Source organism: Corvus moneduloides, chromosome 3 (assembly GCF_009650955.1).
Source record: "Corvus moneduloides isolate bCorMon1 chromosome 3, bCorMon1.pri, whole genome shotgun sequence".
Classification (NCBI taxonomy): Eukaryota; Metazoa; Chordata; class Aves; order Passeriformes; family Corvidae; genus Corvus; species Corvus moneduloides.
In genome coordinates, this window is record NC_045478.1 from 26,334,398 (window position 1) to 26,347,212 (window position 12,815).

Sequence of the window (12,815 nt, forward strand, 5' to 3'; positions counted from 1 at the left end):
AGGAATTGCTCTCCTACTCCTGCATGGACACGTCTTACCTGATACAAGAAAGCATCCTGTGAATGCAGTTGCTGCAACCCTGGGATGGAACATCCTACCTATGTGGGACCATTGTGTTTTGTATGGTGTTAAAATATCTTAAGCTTCAGTCTGAATCTGAACAGTGACTGGTTTTTGGTTTTGTGGGGATTTTTGGGGATTTTTTTTGTGCTAATGAAAGTGAAGCAGACTTGGAGATCAGAGAATTTTTTGCTCTTTTAGATGGTTGCTTGCTAACAGTTGTGTTGCATGTTTGGGTTTTTATGTTTGGGTTGCCTTTTTTTTTTTTTTTTCAATTCTAATTCCTTGTGACATACCTTTCTTTGTATTATCTCCCATCTCTCCCTTGAGGTTAGTTTAAAATTTGTACTTAAAACCATCATCACTTTAATGTCTTACACGTGTAGTTTAGTGATCAATGTACAAAGGAGCATATTAGGGAAGAAAGAAACACCTACTGCAAATTCCTTTTGGACTCTGGAGCTCTGCATAGTCCCTCAGATGTGTAGAAATTCTTGCTCACTTTGAAGAAGTGATGTAAAAGTGAATCTGATTTGTGAATCTGTGTCACTAAAATTAATTTTATGTCAGTAGGTTGGAGGAAGAGGAGAGCTTTACATGCAGCAGGAGAAGTAAGGTACGGAGAGAAAATTACTGGACCTTGTCCTTGAGCAGGGCTTCTCATCAAGGAGAAGAAAGAAGCAGCAAGTGCTGATTGTGATTGAGAAAGTGAAGATAAATGAAATCTCATGATAAAATAATTTAATTGGAGAAGTCTGGAAGAGGTTATTTTAAAATTGATTACAGAAAAGTGGATTTTTCCATCATGGCATATTCTGCCAGATTTAACTGTTCTTTCTGATGAGGCTTTGCTAATGTACTTGTGTGTGCATCTAGCAATAGTGCCTTCATGCAAATTCAAGGGAAATCTATGGAAGGGAGCAGGCCAAGTTGGACACAGAAACCTTAGGCCTGCCTGAAGTATCAGTTAGAGTGTTAAACATCAGGCAATACATGTAGGAGTGACATAAAATAAAGACTTAATTTTCTGGATAATCTAGATTAGAGATCATGAAATGGTTATCTGCAGACAGGCATTCTTAGTTTTTGTATTCACAGGTTTGCATGGGTTTTGGTTTCTATTTTATTGAGAAGGTAAGATGACATGACAATGAAGTTACTGAAGAATTAATCCAGTAAATCTGGAACTTTGCTGTTAAAACGGTTCAAACACTTTCTGTCATCTACAGCTTTGTAGGTAGAATATTAGTTTTCACATTTTTCTCCGTCTTACCTCTCAGACTAAAAGTATTTAATTCCTGTTGTCCTTGAGGTCCAAGGTAGAAATTCGTATAAAAACATCTCCATTAACTCTTCTGTTTAACTCTTGACTGGCATATATATGTGAAAAGGTAGAAGACATAAATTTGTTGTCAAACTTGGGCTCTTCCACTTAATTCACCTGGAACTATTGTTTCCTTGCAATGTGGTCTTCAAGCTCTCCCCTCTCTCTCCCCCCTTCTTTTTTCCTCCAGTTTCGAATTTACAGCTCCTGATCTCTCTTACTGCTGCTTGCTGCAGCTGAGGAGGATAGTATGTTGAATCACTGCGTGCTATCTGTTCAAAAACCCAGCTTGTTCTTATGTCCCTGCATAAGTTTTCTTTCAAGTAACATGTCTAATATATATGTATGCATGAAATGTTGTTTTGTGAGGACTCTTTTCCCCGGTGCTCTTGTTTGGAAAAGGGATGTATCCACAAGCGAGGGAAATGAGACGTCTCTTCAGTTTCTTGTTAATTATTCAGTGAGGGATTTTCTTGAGAAAGTGCAACCTGAACCTGTTGGTAAATTTTCCTTAAAGCTTTAGCGTCAGGTCTTAAAAGAGCTTTATGTCTTCTATGTTGTATATCCTCATCCTCAGAGACTGAAGAGGAAAATGTTGCAACCTGTTCAAGAACCATTTAATCTCAACAGACTTTGCTAGAACCACATTACTCCTGTCACATTGTGCCCCCAAAATTGGAGCACTTTACCTAAAGAGGTTTATTACTTCTGTCTTCAGGGCTAGTAGCAAAGCCTCCTGGTTTTAAAAAAAGGGAAACCTGTCTGATTATTGTGTATGTCATGATCTCGGTGTAGAAGTGGAGGGAGAAGATGAGTAACCTTCCTCCATCCCTTCCCCTTGCAGGATCAGACCCTTTGGGAGCTGCATTTGGCTGCTTTTGGGAGGATAGAGAGATGTGGTGGGGACATCTGTGACACTGCAGCCTGCTCAGCTGGGCTTTCTAGCTGGAGAGCCCTTCAAAAAGACAAACAAATGCTTGCAGAGCAAATTACCACTTGAAAGGTATTTGACAAAATGGGCAGTTTCCTTCCATGTTTAGCGGCAGGAGGAGGTGGACAGCAGGGCTGGAAAACAGCTTTTCCAAGGGCAGGCTTCTCAGAGATCCCTCTGAGAAGGTGGGTGGCACAGAAAAACCTCCCTGGAAGTGACAAAAGAACCTTGAGGTTCCTAAATCACTTGAGTATTCCAGTGTTTAATGCTTCAATGGACCGTGTGTGTGTGTATAAATACTGTAGTTGATAATGCATATTATGTACACGGAGGGTGAAAAATAGTCTGTATTGAACTGGATGGATGAGACCTGGTTTGCTGCTGGTTATCTCTCCTGAGGGATAATGCTGCATGGATTCACAGTCTTTGAGTCTAGAATGGGCTTCCCTGGGTATAAATTTGGTGTAAAGTAATCAACTGCTTAATTACATTTATGAATTACTACTAAGCAGTTAAAGGTGTTTTGTCTTATGGAAAAGTGCTGTATATACTGTATACATCTTGGTGGATTTTCTACCAGGTAAATCAGCTGACTTTTTGCTGGGGTGTATGCAGTGTGCCAGCTCCAGTGCTCCTAACACGCGGTGCTCTGCGTTGCCTTCGCAACTGGAAAATATGACTGCATCCAGTAGTTGCTCCCTGAAAGACTCTCGAGCGTGGTAAACTCTGCCTCAGGAATGTGGTGTATCTCTCATGTCTGAGACTTCGGCAAAGTTCTTGCAAAAATACTTTTTACTTTGATCAGATCAAGAATCATTGTTTGAGTAGCTCTGGTCTGGCAGCCCTGTCACAGCCTAGGATTTTCCTGGTCATTGCTGTTGTCTTATTGATTCGGTATTGGAAATTATGTTCAATATTGCAGGATGTATAAAGGATGCTGGCTATACTGTAGCCTTTGGGTAGATGAAATTTTATCAGTTCTTGAAATGTAATATAAAATGCTCGAAAAATGTGCTATACAAAAATTTTATCTGTTTAAAAATTACCCTCCCAGCCATTAGAGGAAGAAAAGTGGGGGAATGTGGATTGAGTGATGTAACTGTTGTAAAAATCTTAAAAAAAAAAAAGAAAAGGGAAGAAAGGATTATCATCAAACAAAAGGATTTTTAGAAGTTATTTCCTCATCCAGACAGTACAGAATTCCCTAGAGGCAATTTTACTTCTAAAGTTATTTGTACAGGGCTTGCTAAATTGTTAGCAAATTCTTGTACAGACTATAACAATAAGCATCTGAAGAGGTGTTTTGAATGGAGAAGGGGACACATACCCTCTTGTATACATGACTGCTGAGCTTGATTTTGATCCACTTCTGCAGCCACAACTTCTTTTTTGCTGTCAGTGTATTTGTACTGTCACATGTCACAGGGCTTATGTTTGGTTTATGGCTTTATTATTAGCAGTGCTGCACAATCTGTATGCCAGAACATCTGGGGCATCGTGTAAATGCAGAGCATTCGCTGCAGTGTAGCATTAGAAGAAACGTAGATATTTAAGTAGGATTTGAGCTGGTTATCCAGCAGTGGCAAGAAAAGTATTCAACCTTACTGTTGCTGATATGGGCAGGTACATACATGTTAACGTCTGTAACAAAATTGAGTAGTCAACACTAATGGTGAAAGGTTCTTAATACATCAAGACTTCAAGGACTTCTTTATATATTTTAATATCCTCTGCTGCATTCCAGTTGATCATATCAATACTTTTATTATGTACCATTATCTTCTCTGCTACAATTATCACTCCATTTTTTTGTCATGTACTAAAATGCTCCTCTCCTTTTCTCTTCTGAATTCATTTATTCAATGCAATATTACGCTAGTCTTCACATGTAGTGATAAAGTATCTTCTCATAACTTGGGTTTTGCTTGAGAAATCTTTTTAAGATGCCTGGCAATGAAAGTGAATTACATTTCAACCTTTTTGAATTCAGTTAATGTATAATGATCCTCACTTCAGAGGGCTGCGCTGAATTTTTGTCCAGCCTTTGTCCAGATAGGCAGAGGATAAAAATGAATAGTGAAAGTATCAAGCAAGGGGGAGGAAAATGCACTTTACAGAATCAGAGAGTGGGTAATATTGGAAAGGATCACAGTGGGTCATTGATCCACCTTCCCTGCTCAAGTGGGATTGTCCTAGACCACATTGCACCAGGATTATGTCCACCTGGTTCTTGAATACCTCCTGTGAGAATGCTCCACGACCTCTGTGGGCAATCTGTTTCAGTGCTTGGTCACCTGCACAGTAAAGACATTTTTCCTTATGGTCAGGTGGAACTTCCTGTGCATCAGTTTCTGCCTGTTGCCTTTTGTCCTACTGCTTGCCTGGAAACATCCTCTGACACCATCTCTTCATATATTGATAGACATTGATGAGTTCCCCTCTCAGTTGTCTCTTCTGGAGGTGAACAGGCCTAGCTCTCTCAGCCTTTCCTTGTAGGAGAGGTGCTCCAATCCCTAAATCGTCTTTGTTGTGCTCTGTTGGACCTGTTTCAGGAGCTCCCTGTATTTCTTGTACTGGGGAGCCCAGAATGGGACACAGCACTCCAGGTGTGGACTCACAGCTCAGCGAGTTCTCTGTCCACCTCACTGTCCATTCATTCAGTCCTCACTTCCTGAGTTTGTCTATGAGGTTATTGTGGAAGACAGTGTCAAAAGCCTTGCTAAAGTCCAGGGAGATGATATCCATTGCTCTCCCCTCATCCATCCAGATAGTTGTTTCATCATAGAAGGCAATTAATTCAGTCAAGTGTGAATCCATGCTGACTACTCCTGACCTTTCAAAGATGATCATGAGTGGCCTGGCTGTGGTGTCCACCAGCTCTGGCCGCACTCGTGAGTGTGTACCGACAGGGCCCATCCACTTGTGGAAGTCAAGTTTGCCTAGGTGTTCTCTACACCAATCCCTCTTGACCATGGAAAAGTCTTCTTCCAGCATTCCTATACCCCGGTCTCCTGGGTCAGAGATTATGTGCAAAAAAACCCAGAAAAATGAAATTTCCCTTGTTTTCCCTATGTCTGTTTACATTTCCTGTTGAAGAAACGTAATTTCTCATGTAGTGCCTTCATACTCTGGGAGAGCAAATTTTATTTCTAAAACAGATTTAGTAATTTGCAAATGCATCCAAACTATAAGCAGTGCCTATACTGTCTTATTGTAAATAGTATCTTATATTGGAGTAACTTTTTCTTAGCTTGGATACTTGTTGGCTTTTACAGATAATATCCAAGACTTTTTTAACAGAAAAAGCTTATCAAAATATTTTGGCTGAGAAGGTGTATTTTCTGGGTTTCGTAGTACATAATACACAAGTAGAAGAGAAACTATTTGCAGTATAGTGAAACAATACTTTGGTGGAGGAAATCAGTAGCATGATTAGTTTTAGAAACTTTTGCATTGAGGATTTATCTTCTGCTCTATATGTTGCATTTTTGTGTGTATATTTTTTTTCCCCCAAACAAACCAGGATAGTTATTTTTACTTCAGCTTTACTTTTGTGGTTTGTTTGTTGTTTTGTTTTTAATCTGTGAGAATGATAGTCATGCGAAAGTCTGTATCTCTGTGTGAAAGGGTTGTGTGTGTACATAAAAGCATTTTAAAATTCGTGGACACTGGGTTGGTCGCAAAGAAATAAGTAATTTTGAGTCCTCAGAAGCTCTGAAATAGAGATGTCCCTTTCAGAATGTTTCCAGCTAGTTTCCAGGGAAGAACAGCATGAAGACTAGATAGTGGATGGCATGTTTTTTACTTGCTGTTGGTTAGCCAAGCTCAGTGCCAGTATTTGTTGTTGCTGTAATGCAAGATAAAAGTTGCAGTGTCTATTTGACTGGATTTAGATGAGATTTTAGGAAGAAGTTAATCACTGTGAGGGTGGTGAGGCACTGGAACAGGTTGCCAGGAGAAGCTGTGGACGCCCCATTCCTGGAAGTGTTCAAGGCCATGCTGGATGGGGCTTTGAGTAACCTGGTCTAGTAGAAGGTGTCCCTGCCCATGGCAGGGGGGTGGGACTAGGTGATCCCTTCCAACTCAAACCATTCTGTGATTTTGTTCTGAGCAAAACAGATGCTTTTGCTGAGATTACCTGGCAAGGAATGAACCTAGTGAGCAAGTACTTTCTTCCTTTCTATCCTTCTTTCTCTATCACACCTCTTTTGGGGAGAAAATCTGAAGTTACTCAGCTGGGTAGGAAAAGAACTACTTCCCACATTTTTTTTTCAATGTATTTAGATCATACAGGGCTGCTAAGGTCAGCGAAAATAGCAGTAAACTTTGAAACAGAAGTCTGACTTTTACTTTAAAATTTGCTTTTTAAAAAAAATTACTTTTAAAATCAATCATAAAGATTCATTTTGAGATTCAAGGAAACCAAAAGTATGTTTCATTTTTGCTGGATCTCAGTCACAGTGAACAAGTACTTAACCAGAAGACTCACAGCCTATTTGTGGTGATTCAGTTTGCAGTAAGAGGGCGAGAAGACAGTTATATTTCTAAGATGTACCTGACTTGAGTAGATAAGCGTGTTGTATTTAAGTTCCTTGAAAAAAACCTCACCTGTTTTCTGTACAAATACCTCTGTTTTCTTCCTGTCAATCTGAAATAGTGTAGTAGCACTTACTTGCAACCTGTCATTTTGAATAATATTTTCAAATTACTTGGCTATGCTATAAGGGAGGATGTTTCTGCTCCGTGAATGTATGTTACAGGTGGAGAGACTTGCATATTCTCTTCTTCCTTCCATTGTTTTCCATTCCCATGTACTTTCTTCCACTACAGAATGTGGGCATGTGTTGATCAAATCACAAGAGGTTCAGATTACAATTGGCTCTTTAGGACAGCCCTAGCACATCAGTTGTCTGATTCTTTTGATGGGCAGAGTCTGATAAAGATCAGTCCAAGGACAGGTGAGTAGTAGGAAGATGAATGTGGAGCAGGAGGGGAAAATGGGATGTGAAAAACCACAAAATGGCTCTGCTTCTATAGTTCTGTACTTGGACAGGGAGCAGTCTTGCATGTTGAAATGTCTTGAAAGATACCAAGATAACTCCTTGCAGTAGCAAGTTACTTACTGTCATTAGGCAATAATTTTGGTGCAGATGCAGTACAGTTGCTGACAATTTTTTCCTTTTTTTTTTCTTCTGCAGATATTCCTGAAATACCAGAAAGCATCTCATTCTGCAGAGCACTACAGGTAGCAGATTTCAGTGGCAATCCACTGACTAGGTAACTTCACCTTCTTCTTAGTACATGACACACCAGAATTGCAATCTTGCTGTAACAATTACAATTTTAAATAAGCCCTTAAAAATTGTGACCTAGGCTCTCTGTGTAATATTGCCAACAGTGTTTGTCTCTGGCAGGCACTGCAGCAAAAGTTCAGATTAAAAAAGTGATGTGCGTCTTTCCTTGGGAGGGGATGAAATTTGTTAGCCAACCAGAAAAATCTGATTGGGTAAATCTGATTGTCTATAAAATGATTTTCATTCCTTTCCTTAAATGCATAGGAAAACCATGTTAAGGCTCGGGAAAGATAAAGCAATGGCTAGAACAAATACATTGGCACAAACCCAGGTGCCTGATGATTTGGAATAGACTTTAGATCAGCTGCTGCAGATAATGGCTTTTACTAATGATTAAAGAATGGACTAGCATTTCATCACCCTCCCATCAATTGGGACACAGTGACATGCAGTAACATGAGGCAGAAATGCACTGTGTATGTCGGTGACTGCTCTGTCTGCTGCCAGCCTTCGTTCTGATGAGCTGATGTTTGGAGCCTATGCACACTTTTAGTGTGGAAGAGGAGTTTTGTTTACATTTCTCTGTTCAATTTGCTGAAGAACTTGGAATTTTTCTCTTAAAGTGGGGGTGGAGGTGGCAAGGAAGAGGTGGTCTCCTGGTTAAAGCCTTTGAATACTATTGGGAGAACTGTTTCTTGAACCAGCCATTGCCACAGAGCTCCTTTGTGATGCCGAGCAAGTCACATAAGCCAGAGTGCTTGCAGTGGGTGCTCACTGACCTGCTTTGCTTTGTACTGAGATGGCCAGATACTTGCAGGGTTAGCTGGCTGGCTGGGCTGCTGCAGTGCTAACAAACAGGAGTCTGTAATAGCTTAAGCTGCTCCAGTGGTTTTGCAAGGCTGCTTCTCCCACATGTGCAGCTCAGATTCTTCAGAAGTGTGCTTTGAATATTGCCCATAGTGCCTCCTAAGTTCTCTGAAAGTCAAATCGCTGAGTGTTAAAGGGACACTTGTGATCTTAATCCCTGTGGCTCTGTAGCCTATTTATATAGTGAGGATAATAATACCACAGAAATCTGGCAAAGCAAACTGGGGCTGAACTGATGTTTAGATACACAAGTGGTGAGGGTCACTGAGCAGCTTTTTTCCAGGCATCAGTTGCAGTGTATAAAGCTCAGAGCTGTGTCTCGTGGTATTGAAATCAAAATTGTCAGCAGTAGTGTTCTAGTTATCTTTCTTCATTCTGTGTGCTCAGTAAGGCCTGAGGCCTGAGTAATGTGTTTCCTTAAACAATAGTAATGCACAGCTACAGCTTCGTGGAATTCACAAGAGTTTTTCAGTGGTGTTGAAATAGATCTCGTAACTCTTTGTTGGCAATTTAAGGGAATTCTAAAACTTCTTGATAAAGTGGCTCCAAAGCGTATGCATGTCCTGGAAAACATCAGTCCAAGCAGTTTAGTAAGTTAGAAAGCACACATTCCAGAAACTGTTTACATATGGTTGTCAGGTCTTTCTGTGATGAGATCCAGAATTTCAGTTTTACCTATATAATAGCATGTCAGTTTTGGCACTGATTTGCTCAGGCAAAAAAAAAAAAAAAAAAAGTGGGAAAGTCAAATAGTTATTTTTGTGTAATATTCTGGAGCTTTATTTTAGCCATTGATTCTTGTCCTTATTTCTCTAAGCTTAAAAGCCAGTCGGAAATCTTTGCAATGTCCTACCACTAATACAGTATGTTACCTCAGTGTCAAATCACTGATGAAACTGGAGCATTAAACGTGGATGGCAGACCATTTTTCCAGTTGTTTTCAAATTATTTCAGGTTTATTATTTATATCAGTAAAAAGCTGATGCATTTATTTATAGGTATTTATTTATAGATATTTATACATATATATAGATTTATTATAGATACGGAAGTCCACTGCATGCTATAGATAGAATAGTTCTAGTTGGAAGGGACCTACAATAATCATTGAGTCCAGCTACCTGTTAACATCAGGGGTGAGCAAAAGACAACCAAACCATTTAACTCGACTCCTAAACTTATTAGAGTCTAAATAATAATAAATGGTTCCAGTGGAGCTCACCTTTTGAAGATAATGAGCATCTTCTGTTGATAAGGTCCAGAATGTGAAGCAGTGCAGTACAGAATTGGTCACATGAAAATTCCCTCCTGCCCCACATTGTAATTTGCCTTTTTCCTTCTCCCCATCCCCACTCTGCAGAGTTGTATTTGCCTGTAGGTGTGACTCCATTTGGCAAGTTGCCTGCAGGTCTTACCGTGTGCCTTGAGCTGGGTGATGGGGAGAGCAGGAACCAAACCAAATGCTACAGCTTCATCTTTGGTTATATGCCCTGGGGGTCTAGCAGAAGTTGAGCGGCTGGGCCAGGGGCTTCTGCTCCTTTACCTCGTTGGCCCCTTTACCTCATCCTGTCTCTTGTGCAACTGCAAACTGAGCTTCTTGGTAGAGACAGTGAGCAGCAAGTGGCACAGGAACCCCTTAGTGTGAGGGAACAGGGAGCCACGCTTTGCAGAAGACCAACTGGGTGATGGACCTAAAGGCTTTGGGAATTTTGGAAGTGTTTTGCATATGATTGCATTTTATAGTGTGAGAAGGGGGGATTAACATGCTGTTGTGTTGTGAACCAGTAAATGTGAAATGCTGTAACAGCAGAACATTGTCTTCGTAGTGAACAGAATGTTTCTTCAAAAAAGCAGCAGTTGAAGAGCAGCCTAGCAGCTAATACAAAATGGCCATGCTATAAGCATGTATGTAACTGGAGCCTGAATAAAAATAAAATTTAATCATTTTACCATTTGATTATACAGAAAAATAACAGTAAAAAAAATTTGGCTGCCTTTTTTTTTAATGTGTTTGATTTTATTTTTCAGTGTTGTAAAAATGCTTAAAATGTTCTCAAGCCATATAGCTTTTTGAAGTTGCAAATTGGGTGCAGGGCAGAGAGTGGTGTATCACCTCTTCTTTGACACAGAATAAATTTTAACGCCTCTAAACCATGGGGATTTTTTAATGATCCTTAGAATTTTCTGAGACTCATGCTGGAATCTGGGTATTCCTCCCTCTGTGTGTACTTGCTAAATAAAGTGTTATTCACATGAATGTGAATACTTCTGGAAGTCCTTGATTTGAATTAATATCTCCATAGGTTGCCTGAAAGCTTTCCTGAATTGCAGAATCTAACGTGTCTTTCAGTAAATGACATCTCTCTGCAAGCACTACCTGAAAACATTGGGAAGTAAGTCCTTTACACTTTATTATTTTAAATTTATTTTTTCTTTATTATTACATTTATTGTATGAATGACTTGCATAATTGTATTTAATACACCTATAAAATTATTTACAGGTCTATCTTTATTTTTTCCATTCTTTCAAGTTGGAGGGATCGGTTTAAAAAAACCTTAAAACATGGCATTTTCACTTGGCATTCTCAGGCTAATGCAGAATCTAAAGTGTGTATGTGTATGGTTCAACTCTGTTCTCTAGGATTTAAAATAACTTGTAATTTTAGATGCAAAATTAATTTGGTGTTTTGTCATGCCGACCTGACCTTTTGCTTTTCTAAGTAGACCATTGATCCATTATTGTGAACATGTCAGATGGCTTGCAGCTTAGCTCAAAACCAGGCAATTGCTGGCACAGGAACAGATGGGTAAAAGCTGGCTGTGATCAGGGTGGAAATTAGAAGGTTCCTAACTAGCTATGGGAGCAGTCTGGTTTTGAAAAAAACTCCAGTGGGAGCTGTGGAAATGAGAAGTCATAGAACAGCTCTTAACATGAAATTTTATAAGCTTTTAAGATGTTTGTTCACTCTGGAAAGTAGAGTAGTGTTGAAAGGACAGACTTTCAAAGTGGGAACACATGGAAAGTGAACAATGTTTATTTGTCTCTTTTTGACTGAAATAATATCCACACTTGCAGAAGGGAAATCTCTTTCCCCTTAGCTGAGAGAAGGGTATCTCTTTCAATTTGAAGGAGTAGTAGTAATTCCATGTCTCCTCACTTAAATATATGAGAATGACTGACTGTGCTGATTCAGCTTAAAGGCTCATCTAGCCCACCTTCCTTCTGCAGTTGCAGTAAGTAGATGCCTAGTGAGGATTCAGAAGAAAAGTGTGTGTTTGATGATTCTTCTTTCCATCCCCTGTTTCTGGTTCATAGGATTTCCTGAGCTTTGGGTTTTGGTTTGTCTAATTGATAGACCATAATGAATCTCTTTCATGTACTTGTCCAGTTTCTCTTTAGGCATGCGTAGACATCTTTAGTATCCTCCCCTGGCAAATAGCTGCACATATCTATTACCCATTGCAATGGTTTGATATTAGTTCAGTAAAATCCAGATGTTTCTAAACAGAGGAGTCCTGCAGAAAGTATCTTAATAATACGAGCTCCTGCAATTTAGTCAAGTTCAGACTGGCATTACTTTAGCCACTTCCCATGGATATGAAAGCTGTCAGCTGGCACCATGCCAGCTGCAACAGAAGTGGAAAATGTCTTTTGAAACCTCCCACAAGCACTAACTGGTACAGATAATGTATGCCCAGTGACTAGGGCAGAGTCTTATCTAAAAATTGCATGGACCAGGACTTCTGTGACATTCTTCCTTCACTATAAAAGTTCACAAAACTTTTTGTGCAGCTTTTTCAGCAGTGGCAGCTAAGAAAAGGCCTGTTCAGGCTTTGCATTTACTGAAAATCAAGGCAAAAAATTTGGGATCCTGCCTGATTCTGAAAATAAATACAAGAAACATGACGAGCACGATTCCCAAAAGCATGGTGTGGACCGCTGCTCTGCAGACAGTAGCTACAGGAAGATTGTTGGCTTCCTTGAGAGCTCACTGGCTGTGGTGGCTCTGGCATATTGCTTGTCCTGCCTCTCATTTGGTAGTGTGAGTGGTGATAGCCTCTGTTTTGGAGCAGATGACTGGAAACAAGTATGGTTAAAATGGGGATACCAGAATTTGTAGAGCTCTTTATAGAGATCATGTGTGGAGCTGTGCAAGAAAGAAAAGTAAAAATTTGCCTCATACTGATCCTAAGCAGTTCATGGAAGTGTTGTGATACTATTTCAGCGTGAGCTCTTGCAGAACAGAGCAAGGCAACCCATCCTTCCTCAAAGTCAGGATCTGATCCTCAACATTGAAGTCAAAAATCTGGGGTCCTCCCTTGTGTTGGGAAGAGCC

General features: G+C 39.9%; 1 protein-coding gene across 2 annotated transcripts in view; it reads left to right on the forward strand.

The window, feature by feature from the left end:
* Nucleotides 1–12,815, forward strand: part of LRRC1 (leucine rich repeat containing 1) — a 98,129-nt gene that overhangs the window by 21,965 nt on the left and 63,349 nt on the right. For both annotated transcript variants that reach the window (XM_032104644.1, XM_032104645.1), the window contains exons 3-4: nt 7,514–7,592; nt 10,780–10,869. In XM_032104644.1, coding sequence (XP_031960535.1) covers nt 7,514–7,592; nt 10,780–10,869 — 169 coding nt within the window. The remainder of the gene's footprint in view (nt 1–7,513; nt 7,593–10,779; nt 10,870–12,815) is intronic.